At 43.7% G+C, this 22760-nt stretch overlaps 1 protein-coding gene across 1 annotated transcript in view; it reads right to left on the bottom strand.

The window, feature by feature from the left end:
* Nucleotides 1–22760, bottom strand: part of LTBP2 (latent transforming growth factor beta binding protein 2) — a 170634-nt gene that overhangs the window by 82935 nt on the left and 64939 nt on the right. Inside the window, exons 6-8 of the mRNA XM_054971057.1 lie at nt 22014–22214; nt 20707–20972; nt 18107–18209 (exon numbers count right to left, since the gene is read on the bottom strand). Coding sequence (XP_054827032.1) covers nt 18107–18209; nt 20707–20972; nt 22014–22214 — 570 coding nt within the window. The remainder of the gene's footprint in view (nt 1–18106; nt 18210–20706; nt 20973–22013; nt 22215–22760) is intronic.

Genomic DNA, 22760 nt, shown 5'->3' with positions numbered 1-22760 from the left:
ACAATGGGAGGTCCATTTGGGGAATGTGCTGAATGCACAGCTCAGCACTACCAAATCCAACTTTCCAATACACACAGGGTTTTTTCCCCTCTAGGACAAAGTAAGAACCTTGAAAAATACTTGTTAACTAGAACTGGGAACGTGCAGGGTTTCTAAGGCTGCAAGTCTAGGATTGCTTTCGTGGGAGTAAGTCCCATTGAATAAATGGGATTGCTTCTTTAAGCAGGCAAGGCCAATCAGCAGTCATTATCCAGGTGAAATGAAACTTTTCCTGTAATTCCTGTCTCAAGCTAAAGATGTAGCCCTTGTTTTCCTATCCTCTGATTCGTCAAATTGCTTTCTTTTCCAAACCAATGAAACAATCAGGCTATGTTGTTGCTGTAGTTAATAATCTCCAGAAAAGGATTTCCCTTGGACATTGTCTTTCATCCTTGAAATGTTTTTGGCAGCAAGCCAACCATTTTTTAAAAAAGTCTATCTTTCTCTTCCAGTATTTGCTTGGCTGTACTTTTTGAGGGGTGTTTTCACATGTGAGGCTGCACGTAAATCAACATATAATGGGAATGTTGACTATATTGACTAGCATATACATGATTTCCTTTAAAATTCTATCCAACATTAACAATATTCACATGTTGCACAAGTAGTATGAAAGCCTCAAAAATCCTGTGTAGGGTTTTCTCACTTGTTATGACACCCTCCATCTGGGAGCACTTTTCATACACCTTCCATAAAACTTGCCTGTAAAAATGGATTCTGTCTTGTAAATTCATACAAATCTCATGTATATTTCCAGCCCCCAAAATACTTTATTGGTATCTCAGGACTTTTCCCTCCCATTTTTCAGGGTCCCCTCATAACAGGCTTTTGCCGGGGGGCGGGGGGTGGGAATGGCAGGCATCTTTTAAGGGGAGAATGGAAAGACTTGAGTTTATTTTATTTTGGTTTTAACTGGAAATATTTTAACTATTACTGTAAGCCACCTTGAAACATGTAGAAAGGCAGAATAAATGTTTGTAAAAATAAATAAATGGGAGGGATGGAGGAGAAGGGAGGCAGCTGTCCCAGATAATAGGATTAGATGTTAGAGGAAGCACTTGAACTGTCCATCCAATCATGACAATTTTCACATCCCTCCATGAGGGCCAAGTACACATTCCGGTTCCCTGACCTATCAGTTCCCCCACAGTCACACAGCAGCTGTGAGGAATATCTTTTTGAAAATAAAGGAGAGCCCAAACAGGCTTGGAACATTACCACAGGGGAGGGTGGGCTTCTACCTTCCCTCCAGAGCCACTTTTCCACACTGAAACAGAAAGGGGGTGGGGTGGGGTGGGGTGGGGTGGGGAATTATTTCTCCATTTTTGCTGCTCCACCTGGAGAATTCTGTGCATGGCAAAAGAGGTCAAGCTGCTTTTATCCCCATTTCAGAGCAAGATCCTTTGGGGAAGTATGCTGTTATTTGCTGCAGCTGCTCTGATCTGCTTTGGAGTTCTACTGCCTGCTGCCTACCTGGGAAAACCTTGTTCTCTGTCTACTGGTGGAATTTGTTTCAAAATCTTATTTCTCTCTCTCTCTCTGTTTGCCAGGGGGGTTGTAGTGGGAGGAGGAGTCAGAGTTTTTTTTTTCTTTGTGGTTCTGTTAAAAATAGTTTCCTTGGTTTTGTTTGTAGTTTCATAGAGTTTTGGGGTGTTCCTGTTGATTTTTAAAAATTTAATTGTTGCCACAGGTTCAGAAGAAAATTTCTGGTAATGTTTTAATAACAGCTAACTGTAGACAAGTGTTTTGGTATTTTAAGAAAACACAAGGTTGGTTTGGCTTGGATACTCTGGTTTGATGTTGGCCCTGTTGGTGTTATTGGTTCTGTTTGCATTTGGAAGTTTTGGCCATTAGTTGTTCTTGTATATTTGGCTATTAGCTTTTTTTATTTTTTTCCATAGCAAACAATGGAGACAAGAACAAAGGCTGAGGCACCTTGTTCAAGGGCCCATAGAATTGTACCCCTTGGTTCAAGTTGGTTGAAACTTGGGGAGGATCCCCTGCAATTATGGTGTAATTTGGTTGAAAAACAGTCATTCCATACACACTCGCAAATAAAATTCCCCATAGGAAACAATGAAACCTGAATCATTCCAGAATCCCAGGAAAAAAACCAAGCCAAAATCCCAAAATGGTATTGAGGGACCCCAATGCACTCGAATACTTGTATTTATTCCTTTCCCAAAATCTAAATCTGAAAAACAGCAGGGTTTTTTTAGGTGCACATTCCTAGTCCCATATACAGAAATAAATATCCCTGCTCCCTGAGGTGAGGGCAGCAGCAGGGGTGTGCAAGATATTACTCTGGATATAATATCAAAACAACATGCTCTTAATTTTACATTTGAAAAGGTTTTGTGCTTGTTTGGCTTATCCTTAGCCAGCTGTATTTATCAATTGAGCTATGACCATTTAGCCTCCATTTTGTTGGCATCAGTTTCTAATCTTTGGTCTGTTCCCAACCCCTGTGTTTTGCCACACTCAGAATAGTCTTGCCATCCCTTGCTAAGGAGTTGTTCTGAAGTTTATTTGCACAACAAAGGAGCTGAGTAGGGCAGAAGACTAGGCAGGGGTAGATCACTTTACATGACTGAACTGTAGCAATGAAGTACAGTGTGGTTGTGGAAAGGTCTAGCCCAATTTTTTAGTTTTATTTTTATTTGTTTATCTATTCTTTTTATTTATACTTCACCTTTCTCCCCAGTGAGGATCGAAAGCAGCTCATATTGTTCTCCTCAATTTTATCCTCATAGCAACACTGTGAGGTAGGTTAGGCTGAGAGGGTTTGACTGTCCAAGGATCATTCAGTGAATTTCCATGGCAGAGTTGGGATCTGAACCTAAACCTCCCAAAGCCTAACCCAACACTCTAATTACCAGGGCTTTTTTTCAGCTGGAACGCGGTGGAATGGAGTTCCGGAACCTCTTGAAAATGGTCACATGGCTAGTGGCCCCGCCCCCTGATTTCCAGACAGAGGGCAATCTAAACTCCCCTCTGTCTGGAGATCAGGGGGTGGGGCCACCAGCCATGCGACCATTTTCTCCAAGGGTAACCCACTGAGTTCCACCACCTCCACCAGAAAAAAAGCCCTGCTAATTTCTATGCCATGCTGGCATGTCAGAACAATGGAGAAACCCAAACAGAAATTATCCAAGCAAGCACTACTAGCGCCACAGCTATTAACACAAGCACTTCAGTCCAATCAAGGTGCTCTACTGTTTTGATGCAGTCTGCTGGACCTCACCTCAGTTATATCAGACTAGGTTTCCCCAAAGAATTATTATTTATTTATTATTTATTTTTATTTGATTTATACCCCGCCCTCCCCACAAATGGGCTCAGGGTGGCTAACAACATTCATAAAACACAGTGAATTAATCACAAAACCATAAAATCAATAATAATCTTTAAAAGGTCATTAAAATAGTCCAGATGCAGGCTATTTAAATATTTGGGAGTCCATATACAGGCATAGTAGATGGGCATAATAGATGGCTGAGGGTAGCCCCAGAAAAAGTGGTGGTCTTAGATGGAAGAAGGGGGACACCCTCTGGCACTCAGAGCTGCAAGTGTAATTTGTCACTTGTAGCTTGGCTGTCAGCCAAAGGCCCGGCAGAACATCTCTGTTTTATAGGAGATTGTTCCTCTCATGCTTCTCTTCATCTACCACAGAGGCTTTCCTCTGCTGTGGCACTCACTTCTCTGCCACTAGCACTTCTGCGCACGTAACAGCTCCTTGAAAAACATTGGTTTTGTGCATGTGGAAGTGCTAGCAGTATAGGAAGTGAGCACTGCAGGAGCACAAGGGGAACAATGTCACAGGGCCAAACTAGAGGTGATGAATTACACTTGAATGGCAAGTGAACAGACTCACATGTATTCCTCCCTGTTCACTTGCACTCCACTTGCACTCACAAGTGGAGCACAAGTGAACAGGGAGGAATACATGTGAGTCTGTTCACTTGCCATTCAAGTGTAATTCATCACTTCTAGCTTGGCCCACAGGATCTAAGCCTATATCTCATGACTTCTAAACCTGCCATCCTATTTTGAAAACTTTCCACCATTAACACCTCCCCAGGCATACCTCTCATTCTCAAGCCTCCCCCTGTACCAACTGGAAGGCTTGCTCCAACTTCACTTGAAATCTCCCTACCTCCCTTCAAGCCCAGGGAAATCAATCCTTTGCTCCTTTTACTTCCTATATTAGAAACTTCTTTTATTAAGAGCCACCATGGTGTGGTTAGAGTGTTAGACTAGGATCTGAGAGATCCAGGTCCAGTCTGCCATGGAAGCTTGCTGGGCAACCACTCTCACAGCATATCCTAGCAACTTACCTCACAGGGTTATTGGCCAGACTTAGGAATAGCATCTTCATCTGAAGATGACCAGGACAAACTAGGGACCATCGTCAGGGATGATCAGAAAGTTCAGGGGCACCCGACACAACTGAACTCCCCCTCCAGACCCAGAACGACTGGATTCTGAGGCCTCCATCAAAGGCCCTGCCTCTGAAGGCTCAGTTCCGGTCGGATGATCCTCAGACAGACATCTGTTGGTGATCCTGCCTCTTAGGGTGGTCCACTTGGCATTGACCAGAGCTTGGGCCTTTTCTACTGTGGTTCCTACACTGTGGAATAGGCTCCTTGAGGGAGGGCAGCCCCCACCTTGGAGAACTTCAGGGAGTGCTGCAAGAACTGTCTGTTTGCCAGGGCTTTTGAGGGGGTTTGAGTGGGAGGTATCTTTTAAGGGACAGAGGGAATATAGATGTTGTTATTTATTTGGGTTTTACTTGTAAATGTTTTTAATCTGCTGTTGTAATCTACTATCCTCACCTGGTGCTGTGCTTACAGGCTAGCTATTCTTGTGGTCTCCTTTCCAGAAAGTATAGAAGCCAAGAGAATTAAATCCAGAAAGACTAAAGATGGGATTTTCTAGCAGCATGTAAAAGGAAGACCCTCAGGGGAATGACTTTTGCTGTACTCTTTCATAGACATATGGAATTAATCAAGAAGGCACACAAACACACAAGTGTCAAGCTACTGTTCTGTCTATTCCACGGTGGTCTGTTCTGAGTGGCAGTAGATCTTCAAGACTTCTGGCCCCAATCGTCTCTAGCCCTGCAACCTCAGATCTCTTTAAAGTGGAGAAGCCAAAGACTGAATCTGAGACTTGATGCACACAGACCATGTACTCTTCCATGACCTATTCCTCTCTCTGTAAAATATTTTTTCTGTGCTCTTTCTAATTTAGAAAGTCTGTGAGATATGAAATATCTTCATGAGCATGCACCTACTGAACTACAATGCCCTAGAGCCATATTAATTTTTCCAGGCTGAATCAACACATAACATTGTTTGAACAATCCTTGCCCACAAAACCCAGAAGGACCATGCAACACATTAGGATTCAGCTTAATCATATATTTGGCATATTACAAACAGGTGGTAGCCTTCAGGCTAACAGAACAGGGTGTCTTAAAATTGTTAGAATGTAGCTGCCTTGCCAATGAGGCCCAAATGCAATTTTCCACATTATGGTTCCCATTGACTTGCCACTATACCTGGTGGAAAGTGGGACTAACAAGGTGCACCCTCCTGGACAGTTACAGCATTCTGTGCACCTCAAATCCCCAGGGATCTCAGGCAGACTTCTCTGGGCTCTGTCTGTTCTCTGGAGCAAGCTCTGCCATATTCCTGTTCTTATCATTTCTGTCCTACAACAGCCATTTTGCCTAATTTGGTCTCCCAGTGTTGCCTGCTAACAGTTGTGACAGACTGTAGAGTACATGAATGGGGCTGGGCCTTGTGGGGATAAGCCTCCAATTCTCCTTCATGGAATGCTAAGAAAACAAGGCCTGGGTTGTTGTAGCCCTGAGGCACCTGTAATATCAATAAAATAAAAGCCTAATTAGACAATACAGAGGATCCTGAAAATGGGAAGGAAAGGAAAGCTGAAGCCCCTCTTCCCCCCACACCACACTTTCATGCTGAATCAGTCCTTGGAACATTTGGGAACATTAGTTCCCCGATGTAATGTCTATCAGCAAGTTAGGTTGGGGAATGCCAGATGGTTTGTCCCTAAGGGTTTATTAATATAAACTAGGGTTGCCAGCCTCCAGGTAGTGGCTGGAGATCTCCTGGAATTACAACTGGTCTCCAGGCCACAGAGATAATTTCACCTGGAGAAAATGGCTACTTTGGGGGGTGGACTCTATGGAATTATGCCATGCCAAGGTCCTTTTCCTCCCCAAACCCCACTTTCTCCAGGTTTCTCCAGTTCCCCCCCCCCCAAACTCTGGGAATTTCCCAACTTGGAGCTGGCAACCCTAATATAAACCCTGTTTTTCAGCTGTTCTGTTATAGGTTGCCAGCTCCATGTTGGAAAAGCCCTGGAGATTCAGCGGTGAAGCCAGGGGAGGGCAGGGTTTAGGCTGCAGAGGAACCTCAGAAGATATAATGTTACTTCTCCAGGGTAGCTGAGGAAAAAGCACAGTATACATTTTTAAAAATTACACTTTTGGTAAAGGAATATCACTTTTTTGTAACAAGAAAAATGTTTTGCTTCCTCAAAAATAATCTATTCACTATGGATATGCTGTGACTGTGTGTGGAATCGAGCATGACTGGATTTTTTCCTGATACAATTATTGATGTGAAACTGCGGCCGCTTTCACACTGTCTATAAATAGCACGAGACTCACGGAAGGCTGCCGGCTTTCTTGCTCGATTTTTGATGCCATCTGTTTACAAAACGCCACAAACAGTGATTTATGGCGTTTTGTAATCGGATGGTGTTAAAAATCGTGGGAGGAAGCCGGCAGCCTTCCGTGAGTCTCGTGCTATTTATAGACAGTATGAAAATTCCTCTGCCCTTCCATTATCACATTACTTTTAAAATTCTTCAGCAGTTTTCTGGGTTTTTTTCTGTATTCTCACACACCCTTATTCTTATATGTTTAAAAGCTTTTCTGCAGTAATCTTTTGCATTTCTGTGAACCCTTTTAAAAATTATTTTAATTCTGTGGTTGTGTGTTTCTCCATTGCCTGCACTGTATCTAGCCAGATTTCCAAAGGCTAGGTGAGAACTGAATGCATAGCTATTCTCCATCAGCAAAGCTTTCTTCCCACTTTCTATTATAGAGCATTGCTATTGTCATGAAAAGGAACCTGTGAGAGAGAAAAACTATGCTGTAGTTGAAACTTTTTTTTTATTGTGTAGAAAGGGTCACAGCCAAAGACGCTCAGCCATGGGTGGCACTCAGGCCTTTTTTTCTGGGAAAAGAGGTGGTGGAACTCAGTGGGTTGCCAGCACAGGGGGCAACTCTTGGCAGGAGTTGGTGCCCCTGGTACCACATGCTGAGCGGTGCGGAGGGCAATCTAAACTCCCCTCTGTCTGGAGATCAGGGGGCGGGGCCACCAGCCATGTGACCATTTTCAAGAGGTTCCGGAACTCCAGCTGAAAAAAAAGCCCTGGTGGCACTGCTACTCATGAAGCAAGGTTGAGTGAAGAGTGGTTTGGCCAGGCCAAGAGCAACATGAGAGAGGTTTATATGCTGCTTCCAAACTTACATGCACTCTCCTTGCGCAGAGGACCCTGCTCTGTGCAAGGAGAGTTCACACTCAGTGTGAACCAGCATACCATATGAGACCTGGGTTGTTTCTAAACTTTTTTTATTATTAAATATTTATAAACCACCTTTCTACATAAGTATTCACAAGGGCTTACATAATCATTAAAATATTTTTAAAAACATAATTCAGAACCAAAAGCAGTAGACATCAAACAATGTCAAAGAAACCAGAAGCAACAACAGGGAGAGACAGCTGAATTCCAGTGGGAACGCTCTGGAGGATAAATCATTTTTTTATCGGACATCTGAAATGATGCTGCAACTCACATTTTTTCACTTGTAAAGTTATTCTAAACACACAGCGTCACCAGCGTTATTCTAAACACACAGAAGATACACCAAGAGAAGGGGCTGTGGCTCTGTAGTGGAGCACATACTTTGCTTGTAGAAGATCCTACAGTCAATCCCCAGCATCTCCAGCTATAAGGATCAGGTAGCAGGTGATGTGAAAGTCCCAAGACCCTGGAGAGCCAGTCAGAGTAGACCTTGATAAAGCAATGGTCTCATTCAATCTAAGGCAACTCAGTATTAATATTGCAATCTCTAGCCACCTGTGCCAGTCATCAGAAAGCAGGTGCAGGGCCTCTGGTGCTAACTTAAGAATAGGGGCAGATTTGCATGGGAAAAAGTGATCCTTCAAATACTCTTGTTCCTTGTTTAAGATTTTAAAAGTTAAAAATCAGCACTTTAAGTTGTGTCCAGAAATACAGTGGGAACACGAGCACACAAAGGTTGATGGAGGCTTCTAGGTTCCAAAATGCCTTGGGGGATTTTAGAATTCCAGCATATGTTCTATGGAAGCTGCTGTAGGAGCATGGAATGCAAAGCTCCTTGAAGCCATTGACACCATTGCTCCTTGTTGACCTCTCTGGTCCTTGACAGAAGCCAGCCCTGTGGTTTACCACAGAACTGGGTGACATAAGAGGACTGATAGAGTATGCTATAGAACCCATTGGAGGATCTATGAAGCATAAATGAAAGTGACAAAAAAATTATTTCTCAGCAACCACTGTGTCAGGTAGTTCATGACCATCCCAGTTGTTTAAGGTATCTCGACACCTTCTGACCTCTAAATCTGAACTTTTACCGTCTCAAGAACAGACAATTTGCTGTGAGTCCTTTGCTAAGGTTTTTGGTGATAAAATAGCATGAATATGCTCTGATCTGGATGCTAGCTGTAATACAGACGAGATGGAAGGAATGCTTAATACACTGTCTGGCTTACATATGGTCTGCCTTGAACCAATGACAATGATAGGATCCTGACATCTATGAAAGCCATTATTTGTGCGCTGGATCCTTGCCCATCTTGCCCATTATAATCAAGTAAGGACCACATAAGTGAACAACTGAGGTCCATTGTAACTCAGGACACCTTCCCCTAGCTGCTCAAACAGGCAGTTATCCATCCACTAATTTAAAAATTCCCTAGACAAAAATGATGTGGCCAGTTATCGCTCAGTGTCTAATCTGCCCTTTCTGTGCAAAATGATTGAGACAGCAGTAGCTGACCAACCCCAAGTCTTCTTGGATAATTCTAGAGCTCTAGACTCTTTTCAGTCTGGATTCAGATCAAATCATGGGACAGAGATGGTACTAGAAGCTTTAGTGGATGATTTCCATCTGAATATAGACAAAGGCCATGCCTCCTTATTTCTCCTCCTGGATTTATCTGCAGCCTTTGATACAGTAGACCATGCCATCCTGTTGAGGCATTTAGAGACAGAAGTGGGCATCAAAGGATGCACCTTGGACTAGTTTAAATCATTTCTCATGGAACAGACTCAAAGGGTTGCTGTTGGAAATCAGCTCTCTCCAGAATGGGAAATACCTTGCGGAGACATCAGGGCACAATTCTATCTCCCATGTTGTTCAACCTCTGTGTAAAGATTTTAGGAGAACTCATTCGCAGCTATGGAGAGGGATGTCATCTATATGCAGATGACACCCAACTCTCTCACTATCACTATCCAAGTCCCCAGAGGATGTAGTAGAAATCTTGGATCACAGCCTGACAGCTGTGGTCAAATGGCTGAAAATGAACAAATTGAAATTGACAAGACAAAAGTGATGCTTATTGGGAAGGCAAAGATCTTGAAGGACATTGTACTTCCCACTTTTAACAGAGTTTGTCTGACCCTTGCAGACTCAGTTAAGAGCCTAAGGGTAATACTGGATCCAGTGCTACTACTAGAAAAGGAAGTTAAGGTAGCCGCAAAAAAAATGCTTTCTACAACCTCACACAGCCGACCTGGCCACCTGGGCCGTCGTCACACGGGCGTTTATTCCGTCAAATTTCCATTATGTGGCGCTATTGTTCCTATCGGCGCCATGATGCAATCTTTTGTCAAATACCGTCTCCTCCCGCTTCGAGTTGTTCACACCGTAGCGCTCTGTGCCGTCATTTTGAACGGGCACAGAAAAAACTCCTCCCCCCTTTTTTTAATTTTTTTTCCGCTTTATTGCGTTATAACGACATTACATCGTTATAACCAAACGTTAGCCCAACCCCAAAAGAGCAGGATAGGTTGGCCAAGTTTTCCCGCCCTGGAAGCAGCTTGAACATTGGCTAAGATTGTTTTTCTTCTTAATTTGAACATCCATAAATATACTCTTGTTCTGAGAAAAGCCCCTGTCTGACGTGATCCCCATCGCCAAAGACTCAACCATGGCTCCACCGAGTGAACTTGTAGTTCTGGTGGCCCAACTGGTTGTTTTGATGGTTCAGAGCACGTTCACTCTGTGCCATGCACACCTGCGATCCCTCCGTCGGAGGCGAAGGGCAGCAGAAAGACTTTTTCGGTCTATGCTGCTCGAGCAGCATAGAAAGAACACTCTTTCATTGCTTTGTATTTTTATAATATTATGACGTTATAGCGATATAAGGACGTTTTTTTTTTAAAAAAAAAAGGAGCTCGCTGCAGGAGAGCGCGAAAGGGTGTCTGGAATAACGGGTCAAGATAAGAAAGGGAAAATTCCGTCATTATGGGATAGAAATCGATGCCGGATGGTCACACGGAAGCAGATTATAGCGCGAAAATTGAGACCAGAGGAGAAATCTCAGACTCGCAACAGTGCCAGAATAAGGTGGGAATTTTGCGGTAGATTGCGCAATTTTCGCGCTAATTTTAAGCCCGTGTGACGACGGCCCTGGATCCATGCTATGGTATCATGAAGACTTCACTATTGTAACGCACTATATTTAGGTCTCTTGTCTAAGTTATCTAGAAGACTCCAGTTGGTGCAAAATGCTGCTACTCCCATCCTGCAATCACTCCATTGGTTACCTATCAGTTACCATGCTCAGTTCAAGATATTGGCTATCACAAGCAAAGCCTTGGTCATATACATATGCCTTGGTCCAGCATACCTACGAGACCATCTCTCTCCCTATGTTCATCCACGGCAGCTTTGCTCATTTGAACAGGGTCTCTTGCAGGTGCCAGCCTGCACATGGGCAAAATCAACAGCTGCCCATACACATGCATTCTCTGTGGTGGCCTCTGCCCTATGGAATGGCCTGCCTGAGGAGGTCAGGAGAGCCCCCACTCTCCTGGCTTTCCACAAACAAAACAAAACTGAATTATTCAAAAGGGCTTTTTACTCAGAGAGGAGGGCTGTATTATAGGGAGGTGGTCTGAAAGAGTTGCTTCACTAATGAGTTAGGGACCATAAACTTCACCACTATGTTGCCTTACGTCCTATCTCTTGCTTTAAGTATGTGCTCCTTGATTTAAGTATGACCCTACTGGGTAGTTCTATATTGTCTACTCTCAGTCCTAGAATTTCTTATGCTCTGTTTCAGCATTTCTTCAACTCTATTGGATTTTTTGCTAATGCTATGTCTTTGTAAACTTGCATTTCTTTACCTTATGTCATTGTTTATTGAAATGTCCTTGATACTGACTGTACTAATTTCACACTATGTAATCCACCTTGAGTCTCAGTGACAAAGGCAGATTATAAATGACATAAAATAAATGAATAAAAATAATTTTTTGATAAGGATTATATATGGTCATTGTGGCAATGTCATCTTTGTAGTGTGAACCGCATGAACAGCCTGTATACTATTCACAGGTAGCCTCACACGTAATATATTACAGTAGCCCAAACCAGCATTACAAAACCATAGATCACTGTAGCAAGGTAATTCCATTCCAGAAAAATGTGCAAGGCACATCTTTTGGCTTGATCAATGCCACTCACACAGACGTTCTCAGCAGTAGAAAAAAGCAAGAGTCCAGTAGCACATATAAGATACCTGAAGAAGTGATCTGAAGAAGTGAGCTGTGACTCACAAAAGCTCATACTCTACCACAAATTTTGTTAGTCTTATAGGTGCTACTGGACTCTTGCTCTTTTTTACTGCTACAGACAAACACCATTACCCACCTTAGACTTTCTCAGGGTGCTGATGGAGGACCAAACGCAGCAAGAGAGACAGAGAAAGAGAGAGAGACTGATTTGTACACTGCTTCCAGCTTTGCCGTGTAGAGTGTCTGTAATAGCACACTGAAAGCATGCTAGCACTGCAACCCTGACCCAGAGACCAAGGAAGTATCGCCTTCTCCCTCAGAGTCATCCTGCAACCAGTTTGACCACTTTCCTACTCTTCAGCACATACCACCCCACTGACAAGAACCGAGAGCTGGGCTATATACATTATGGTCACTCTGGAATTCAGCACCCCCGCAGCTAATTTTACAACTTCCCAACTGTAACATTTAGCAAAAGTCACCACATGAACCTTAGCCAGAATTGAGGCCATCACATAGCAAATCCCCACCCCATGTATTGTTGAACAGCACTGGCAGGAACAGGAGAAAACAAAGAGAGAGCAGGTGAACACTATTGCGCGTGTATTATGTGCCTGTCTAACACTCATCATGGGGATGTTACATTTAATAGGTGCAAATTCTGCATGAGAAGTCAATTCTAAAGACTCTGGGGCCCTATTCGGATTGAGATTGCAATGAAAGGGGGAGGGACTCCAGCTTCCCCCTTGCAATTTTGCTGACATGAAACAGCCCTGGGGGTGTTATTTGCTCTGTAGAGAGGAGCTGCATGAACACAGAATACTTGCACATGCAGCCCCCTCCCAACACAGCAAACCACACACCCTAAGTCATTTTGGTACAAGAAAATGGCCTCTCCTACCCCAGTGTGATGGTCCCAATCCAAATTGGGCCCCTGGAGTGGTTTGAAATTGAGTTCCCATGGGAAACTCACAGCTGGTGTCATGGGGCAAGTCTCCATAGGGATCACGTGTTAACTATAACATGTAGTTTGGGGCTCATCATACCAACAGGGGATGTGGTAATTAACAAGTGATTAGCTTGCCTTCCCAGACAGTATTGCATTACAACTCTGTATAAAAGTTGATCAGCAATTCACATAAGAAAATACCACTTTAGAGTTGTCGTTTTCACTTGATAAATATGGTCATGTGAACTAGCCCCAATGTGGAGGAATAAGTGTTTGCGCTTGAAGAGGAGGCAAACAAAATAGCTGACCTGAAAAATGCCAAATGCTTGTGTACTCAGTCTCACTCGTGCGCACTCCAAGGAATAATGCATGGAAATGCCATGCTCCTTTCACATGAATTGAGCCAAAGTCTACAACTGTGCTACATCAGTGTCTAAGGGTACTGGGAAAAGAAAATCCAGAGCCGGAATTCTATGCCCCTGGAACGGGCTCTAGATTAAATCCTGCCAATTGTTTGATGTGGTGTTATTTCCAGAGCCTTTGCCAAGCCCTCATCTAAAGCAGGCCAGTAATTCTATCAGGCTGTAGCTGCAAAGACAGACTGAGTATACAGCCTTACCAGCCAATCTGTAGCTGTACTGCCTAAAATGATGGCCATTGTTTTCCAGTTTTCTCTTCCCTAACATCTCTTACAATGGAACAAACATCAGTCTGCCCTGGGGTTTGTGGGGAATCAAGCCAAACCAATTCTCGCTGGTACCTAAGCCAACATTATGGCCAAGTAAACATCACGGAAAACATTATATGTGCTGTCTCTTGCCCAAGGTTATCCCAAGAAAGACACCCATGTTCAAGAAGAAACAAGGCCAGACTAGACTACATCCTCATATCTGTCACCAGGACACCACTACCATGTTAGTTTAACATGAGGGATTTGGGCCCACAGCCCAGGGGGATGAAGTGTTCGCTTTCCTCTCCTGCACCTTTAGAAGTGCAGAAATGACTGTGCGGGGAATCAGGATCAGGCCCTCGCAGCATTGTTAAATCACCCATATTAGGCTTTAAAATGCCTGTAGCAGGCCCATAGCGAACATGAGGATGTCCTCATGTCTAGTTTAGCCCACAGTGTCCCTGGAATGAGTGACCATGCCCACCCCGCCTTCTCTCTCACAGGTACCGCTGGCTATTTAACTGGGGCTCTGTGCAGGAGGGTGGAGTGCCTACTTACGAGGAGTCTGTTTTTGAGGGCTAGATGGATACTTTCTCACAAGGAGATCGTGGTGCTTCCCTTTGATCTGCAGCTGGGGGCCATTTGGTGATGCAGGCCTTATTGCCCACCCTGCCTTCTCTCACACAGGTACCGCTGGCTATTTAACTGGGGCTCTGTGCAGGAGGTGTGAGCCTCTTGGCGCAAGCTGAAAGGCAAGAGCACAAGGGCTCTTGGCCTGGGGCACGCAGCCGGGGAACAACCATCAACTCCACAACGTGGTAGACACAAGAGAATAGGAAGAACATCACTACATCATGAACTGTTCCTGGGATGGTTGCAACTTCATTCCAACACTGTTTTCTTAACTATACCATGATTGTAGCCCTGGTCTCTTGAATTGAGACCATCAGTATGTCTGATACTCTGGTACATGGTTTTAGAGTCCCATGCTAAGCTTCTTACTACTTACTTGCTTGGTGAAAATGTCTGGCACATTTGATATTCTAGTGCAGTTGGGAGCTGGTAAATATGGGAGTGGGACTTACCAAAGGCACCCAGCATCAAGCAGAAATGCTCGTTGCTTATCCAACCTCTCTAGCATTCCCCCTACTGATAATGGGGCCACTTCCACCACCACCACCCCCGCTACACTTATATACACTAAGATCTGTTAGGAACAAGGTTGCATACATTGCTGGAATGTTGCAGGATGAGAAAACTGATGGGGCTTGCCTAACAGAGACTCGGCTGCAGGAAAATGACAAATTGTGTCTTTCCCAACTAACTCCCCCGGCTATGCAATCCTACACCAACCTCGTTGTGGCAGCCGGGGTGGAGGAGTTGCTATCATTCTTCATGAGTCCTTCAACTTCCGCAGATCTCCAGTACAAGCTATACCAGGTATTGACTGCATCTTCCTGTCTCTGGGAATTAAAGATAGACTGGGTATACTGCTTATTTACAGACCACCCAGCTCCCCTTTCTGAGTTGGCAGAGCTACTCGCAGACATGGTGTTGGAAACACCTAGATTTATTGTTCTGGGAGACTTCAACATCCATGCTGAGTGTTCAAAGTCAGGCCCGGCTCTGGAATTTATAGCTTCCCTAGCAACCTTAGGCCTCTCTCAAATAGCATCAGGCCCTACACATGAAAGAGGCCACACACTAGACTTTATATTTTGCACTGAGTCTTTAAGAGAAAACCTTTTTTCAGCATTGGAGGTTCGGCCTCAACCACAGTCAGCCCATCATCTGCTGAAGACAAAAGTGAATATGGCCCCAACACCCCACAAAATAGGGGGTCCAATTAAAATGATTTGCCCACAAAGGCTCATAGACCCTTCCAGATTCCAAAATGCCTTGGGGGACTTTAGAATTCCAGGCACATGCTCCACAGAAGTTGTGGTAGGAGCGTGGTATGCAAAGCTCTGTGACGTTATCGACACCATTGCTCCTTGTTGACCCCTCCAGCCCTTGGGATGGAAGCTGGCACCACAGTTTACCATGGAGCTGGCTGACCAGAAGAGGGCTGGCAGACATCTAGAAAGACACTGGCATAAAACACACACAGAAACTGATAGAACTTGCTACAGAACACATTGGAGGATCTATGAAACAGAAATGAAAGCGGCAAAGAAATGTTACTTCTCGGCAACCATTGCATCGGCTAGTTCACGATCATCCCAATTGTTCAGGGTATCCAGACACCTTCTAACCCCTAAATCTGAACCTTTACAGACCCAACAACAGATAATTAGCTGAGGCCTTTGCTGAGTTTTTTGCTGATAAAATAGCATGAATAGGCTCTGATCTAGCTGCTTGCTGCAATACAAACGAAATAGAAAACATGCTTAATACACCATCTGACCTATATTTGGACTGCTTTGAACCAATTACAATGACAGACCTTAACAGAATCCTAGCATCTATGAAAGCCACTACTTGTGCACTTGATCCTTTCCCATCTTGGCTGTTAAAATCAAGTAAAGATCACATAAGTGAACCACTGAGATCTATTGTAAATCAGTCACTAACTCAGGGCACCTTCCCCCAGCCACTCAAACAGGCAGCTATCCGCCCGCTAATTAAAAAGTCATCTCTAGACAAAGCTGATGTGGCCAATTATCGTCCAGTCTGTAATCTGCCCTTTCTGGGCAAAGTGATTGAGAGAGCAGTAGCTGACCAACTCCAGATCTTCTTGGAAAACTCTAGCACTCTAGACCCTTTCCAGTGTCGATTCAGACCAGAGACGGCACTGGTAGCATTAGTGGATGATCTCTGTCTAAATATAGGCAAAGGCCACATCTCCTTATTGCTCCTCCTGGATCTGTCTGCAGCCTTTGATACAGTAGACCATGCCGTCCTGATTGAAGCATTTAAAAACAGAAGTGGGCATCAAAGGATGTGCCATGGGCTAGTTTAAATAGTTTCTCATGGAACAGACTCAAAAGGTTGCCATCGGAGATCAGCTATCTCCAGAATGGGAATTATCTTGTGGGGTCCCGCAGGGCGCAATCTTATCTCCCATGTTATTCAACCTCTACATAAAACCTTTAGGAGAACTCATTTGCAGCTATGGAGTTGGATGCCATCAATATGCAGATGATACCCAACTCTATATCTCACTATCCAGGTCCCCACAGGATGCAGTAGAAACCTTAGAACACTGCCTGACAGCTATAGTAAAATGACTGAAAAATAACAAATTAAAGCTGAACCCAGACAAGACTGAAGTGATGCTTGTTGGGAAGTTAGAGATCTTGAAAAACATTGTACTCTCCACCTTCAATGGAGTTCGTTTGACCCTTGCAGACTCAATGAGGTTCCTAGGGGTTATACTGGATCCAGTATTACTACTAGAAAAACAAGTTAAGGGAGCTGCTAAAAATGCTTACTACAATCTCACTCTAGCCTGGAAAATGGCTTCTTATTTTGACACAGCTGACTTGGCCACCTGGATCCATGCTATGGTAACATAAAAACTTGACTATTGTAATGCATTATACATTGGTCTCCCATCTAAGTTAACTAGGAGGCTCCAACTGGTGCAAAAGGCTGTGGCTCGACTATTATCAGGAGCAAGCAGGAGCTTGAACATCACTCCCATCCTACAGTCGCTCCATTGGCGACTGTAGTTATCTACACTACATTGGCGACTGTAGTTATCAGTTACTGTGCTCAGTTCGAGGCAATGGTTATTACATACAAAGCCCTTCACGGCCTTGGTCCAGCATACCTATGGGACTGCCTCTCTCCCTATGTCCCTCCACAGCAGCTTCACTCATCTGAACAGGGTCTCTTGCAGGTGCTGGCCTGTATACGGGCGAAATCAACAGCAACCCGTACACAGGCTTTCTCTGTGGTGGCCCCTGCCCTATGGAACAGCCTGCCTGAGGAGGTCAGGAGAGCCCCCACCCTCCTGGCTTTCTGCAAACAATGCAAAACTGAATTATTCAAAAAGGCCTTTTTTCTCAGCTAAGAGGGTGGTATGGTAGGAAAGGGATCCCAGATGTTTCGCTAATGAGTTAGAAACCATAGATTTCACCATTATGTTGCCTTTCATATTATCTGTTGCTTTAAATAAGTACTCCTATAACCTACCTGTGCTTTATGTTGTTCAATGTAAGTCCTAGAACTGATTATGTTCTGTTTCAGCAGTTCCTCAATCCCATACTGGATCCTTACTAATACTATATCTTTGTAAACTTATATTCTTTACCCCATGACATTGTTTATGGAAATGTTCTTGACACTGTATGGAAATGCCTGCCCTTGCCTTGCCACGAATTGTACTAATCTCACACAATGTAATCCGCCTTGAGTCTCAGTGAGAAAGGTGGAATATAAATAACATAAATAAATAAATAAGTCCCAACTGTCTATTTTCCCCTCTTCCTTATTCAAATAGATCAATCATCTCTGCCACACCTCAGTTTGTGTTCAGCCTCCTCATGTTCAGAGACTATTGCCCACAAGAAGAGCAGAGACTAACAATGCTCCCCTTGGATAGCACTTACCTGGTTTCAATGGGCATGGGATGCACCTGCTGATCCCCCAGAAGGCCCCCACACTTCCACAGCAATCCTCATACTTGGACAGACCAGGTAATGGCTCAGCACACTAGAAAAGAAAGAGTAGAATTAGCATCAGGATTCTAACCCTGTTCAGCGCTCATGGACAAAAACCATACCAAACAAAATGCCTGGTTCCTTATTCCTTCTTTCCAGAGGTAGAAGATTCTTGACCAAATACTACAAAAACCAAGAGAGTAGGGAAGAGAAAGAAGATCATAGCTGTGGATTTCTGCGGAGGAGTGATCCAGGGCTAAGGCAGAGGTACCTGCTTTATAGTTTAGATGCTAACGCATTATGAGCAGCAAAGTTCCCTGCATAGGGTTGTCAGGGTTCCAGGGGGCCAAGTGGGAGTGCAGGGGAACAGAGGACAGCAGGGCACTTACTTACCATGCATGTGATACACATACAAGTTCCCGTGCTCCCCCTCTGCAGAGGAATCCCAGGGTGCGCTGAGTGAAAACTGCCCCTTCGGAGGCAGTTTTCACTTTCAGCAAGCACACACTGTGGTTTCTTCCTTCGTTGCACTCATTTTCCAGCAGGATGAAGGATCAACAGTGCCTGTGTGCTGAAAGTAAAAACTGCCTCCAAAGGGGTGTTTTTCACTCAGTGCATACTGGGATTTCTCTGTGGAGGGGGACTGCATGTATGCAGTTCTCCCCACTTGTATGCTCCCCAGCCAGGTGAGTGGAGCTGGTGTGTGGCAGATGGGATAGGGGGATCCCCTGCTCCAGGCGGGAGGATGGCAAGCCTATCCCTGAAGGACTATAGATAGATTTTAATACAGTAAACAGACTCACAGACAGGGCTATGAGAGCCTGCTTGTTATTTTGCCCCTTGGAAAGCTTGAATATTAGCATTAGACATGAGGCATTACTGTTAGGTTTGTACAGCAAAACATAACCCAGAGATGATACCACCAAACAAAGTCTGTGGATAAACAAATGCCTACTCCTAGACTTGTGTCTTTTGGCTAGCCAGATGGGTACACAGTTCCAGACCTTGTGGGGATGTTTGCGGTGAGGCATTTTTCAACAAGGCCTTCTGGATTATAGTATTTCCCATTAGAACTGAGCTGATGTGGTCCACAGGCCAAATCTGGCACCCATCCATCCCAAAAAATGGCCATGTGCCCAGTGCTCACATTCCAATAAGTTTGGCTTCTGAATGAAATGGAAGAGACAAATACTTCCTGTTCAGGATTCTAGCCATCACCCAGTCTGCTCAGTTGCAGACTGCTCCAGCTGAACAAAGCAAGGACAGACTAAAGGTGCTCTTTCCTCACCTCTGCACAGCTTTCCCCCTGAGGTAACCTGGAGAACTCAACAGAAGACCATGTTAGGCATAAACATGCTTCTTACCACTGAATAAGCTGATTAAAGGACAAGCCTTTGAGCGAAACACTGAACAGATCTATTAACTTCATATAATAGAACTGGGTTTTTCCAGCTATTGTCTAAGATGAAATGTTTCAGGTTAAAGCATTAATCATCGAGAATTTGGTCGGGTAAAACTGTGTTTTTTATTCCTTTGCCTAACTCTTAAGAACAATTCACACAACTACTTTGAGGGGGTGAGATGTGGTTTGAGTGGATGTGATTTCGTTACATATGTGTCAATCTTGATTTGCTGTACTACTGTAATGATTCCAAAACAGGGGAACACACTGAAAGAGGACCACATGATTAAAAAATTGATATTCTAAAAATTTTATGAATATTTAATTATATATTTTATTTTCACTCTATTATTTCACTAGTAACAAAGCTCATTGTGGGGAAAAATACAACGGGCTCTAGAAAGGGGGGGGGCGGGCATGAGGGCATTGCCTCCTGCTCCATGCCTGATCCCGTCCGGGTGAAGGCAGGGGGTGGACATTGCCACTTCCTCTGCTCCTGATCCCTGCTGGGTGAAGGGGGGAGCAGGCATTGCCGCCTGATCCCAGCCTGGGCTTCCTGCTGTGGTGCGCTCTCTGGAGGGATGGGTTGCCTTGTCTAGGCTTCCCTCCACGGCAGCGCCCTCTGGAGGTGCACCAGAGTAGGGAGTTGTCAGGAAGACAGTTAGCCTTTTATATAGTAGGATAAGCCTGCACATTCACAATTATTTATTATTTATTTATATTTTATTTATTTACATTATTTATAGTCCGCTTTTCTCACTAAGACTCAAGATAGATTACACAGCGTATCAATTGTAATAGGGTACATAAATGCAAATCTCCAAAGATCTGAGCCAGCAGAAATCCAATAAAGAGTTGAAGAAATATTGAAACAGTACAAGCAATTCTAAGACTAAGACTGACATTAAACCAATAGAAACTACCCAGTACAGTACATAGCTCATATATCACACATATTGCATCCATAGTCTCACACCCCATAAACAGACTATTAACTGATGACACTTCTCTCACACCTTTCCTCCAACAGGCTCCTCCATTTTACCCTTACAACAACCCTTTGTGATAGGTTAGGCTGAGAAAGAATGAGAGGTTGCCCAAGGTCACCCAGTGGGGTCATTACAAATGTACACAGAACATCTCTTACCTTTCCATGTACTGTTTCCAGGTAACATCTCCCCATGAGGCCTTGGGGTCTCTGCTGCTGGTTGCTTTCTGTAACTATATTGTTGCTAGTGGTAGTATTATCAGTGTACTGGGGGTTGGTTGGAAGCTGAGACATCAACATGGTTTCAACACTATTCTCTTCAGACTGATCTGTGTCACTCTTCACTCTGGCCACTTGATGGATCTGTACTGCAGCTTCTGGAGGGTGGTTAATATGTACATTCACAAGAGAAGGATGTATTGAAGCTGGAAGACAATTTTGAATAGAAACATGACTTTTCTTGTTATTCAGGTATCTATAAACCAGCACAGGAATTCTAGGATGAAAAGTAATGGGGCAGGTACACTTAGAAAGAAACCCACAGCAGTTACAAGATCACACTGGTTCCCAAACTAAACACCAGACAAATCAGGAATCAACTGTCACCTACTGCACATAATATACAAACCAATAAAACAATGTCTAACTCGGGCAAAAGCCCAGAGGAAAATAAGAAATTTGTGAGCTTCAAAATTTGGACAAGATGATTAAAAGCATCCATTATCTAGGCGGATTTCTATCTGGGTGACATAGAGACTATAATTTCAAAAGTACAAGATTATTAAAGTGAGAAATCTAGAGCAGAAACATTACCTAGATGAAGGTAATGTGGTAGCAACAGGTTAGATCCAAACCTTATTTTCTGCTGACAGAAGGGTGTTTCACCAGGCAAAGCAGAGGAAGCAATTTCACCTTTCACTATAGATTCCCCACATCTTGCCCAGTGCTATTTCTGGGGGCTTCCTCTCCCCTAGGGCTTATTTGGGGTGGGGGCAGTGGACAGCAGCAGGAGGTGGGAAATTTTTATTCTGCAAGCAGAGCTCTACTTATGGTAATTTAAAGACATTGGGTTGGATCCATTTTTAATTAATATTCTCAAATCTTTTCTTACATTAAATCTCATAACTCTCATTTTTTAATATTTTAGATTGACTCAGTTTGAGAAATAATCAGAGCTATTTCTGAACAGCAGGAAAAGCAACACCATATTCGCTCAAAGATTTCAAAGCATAAGTAGCCTTTTTAGCTAATATCTCTATGTTGAGTAGTACTATAAATACATTCACATTTAAGGACTGTTCAGCATGCATTTAAAACAGAAAATACTTTGATGTAAGACCTGTTCCTCTTTAAAGGTACTAGTAAAATCTGATAATTATTTTGACACTACATGACAAGAAGAATGAGCAGTTCAGATAAGAGCAAAGTAAATCTTGTATTCCAGCAGCCTATGAGAAACAGCTTACCAAGCTGGTTGGAGAGAGGAAGTGTGTACATAGAATGCTTCATGGAGTTACTTGTTAGGCTGTTGGAAGACCTCCCCACTTGCTTTCTTTCGGCTTTTACAGCTGGAAGGTGGCAAAACTTCCCTGTCGAGTTAGATGGGCACCAACATTCATCCCTGCCCACACAACGCCCCCCATTTAGACAGGGAATCTGGCAGAAATCTGTTAAAGCAAAGAAAGCTGTAAGATAAGTTTACTAAGAGAAATGTATAAAATTCCAGTTTAGCCATTAAGTATGTCATGGGTTGTTCCACTGGGAAGTAACTCACATAAATACATGTTCACTTCAGCACTGCCCCCTTGTCACAGAAAAATGTCAACAATGGAAAAATAGATTTTTGGAAAGAACTGTGAGGCACCTGAAGCATTTAGCTAGCTTCATTTCCAAGAATACATTTTCAACCTGCAAGGTTTAAATGCATGTTGAGCTTTTGTGATGTTTCAGTGGCTCAGTGGCAGAACATCTGCTTTGCATGCAGAAGGTCCCAGATTCAATCCTTGGTATGTTGAGTTAAATAGGATCTGGTAGTAAGTGATGTGATAGAGCTGAGAATCTGGTGCCAATCACAGGAGACAATACTGACCTCGGTAGACCAATGGTTTTATTTTGAATAAGGCATCTTTAGGTATACCTCTACTATGGAAGAATGTTGTTAGGATGGGCCAGAAGAATTCCAAGAGCATAGGAATGTGCAGTGTGGCCGGTGT

The sequence above is a fragment of the Eublepharis macularius genome, chromosome 2 (assembly GCF_028583425.1).
Source record: "Eublepharis macularius isolate TG4126 chromosome 2, MPM_Emac_v1.0, whole genome shotgun sequence".
NCBI lineage: Eukaryota > Metazoa > Chordata > Lepidosauria > Squamata > Eublepharidae > Eublepharis > Eublepharis macularius.
This window is presented reverse-complemented; position numbering and strand designations above follow the sequence as displayed.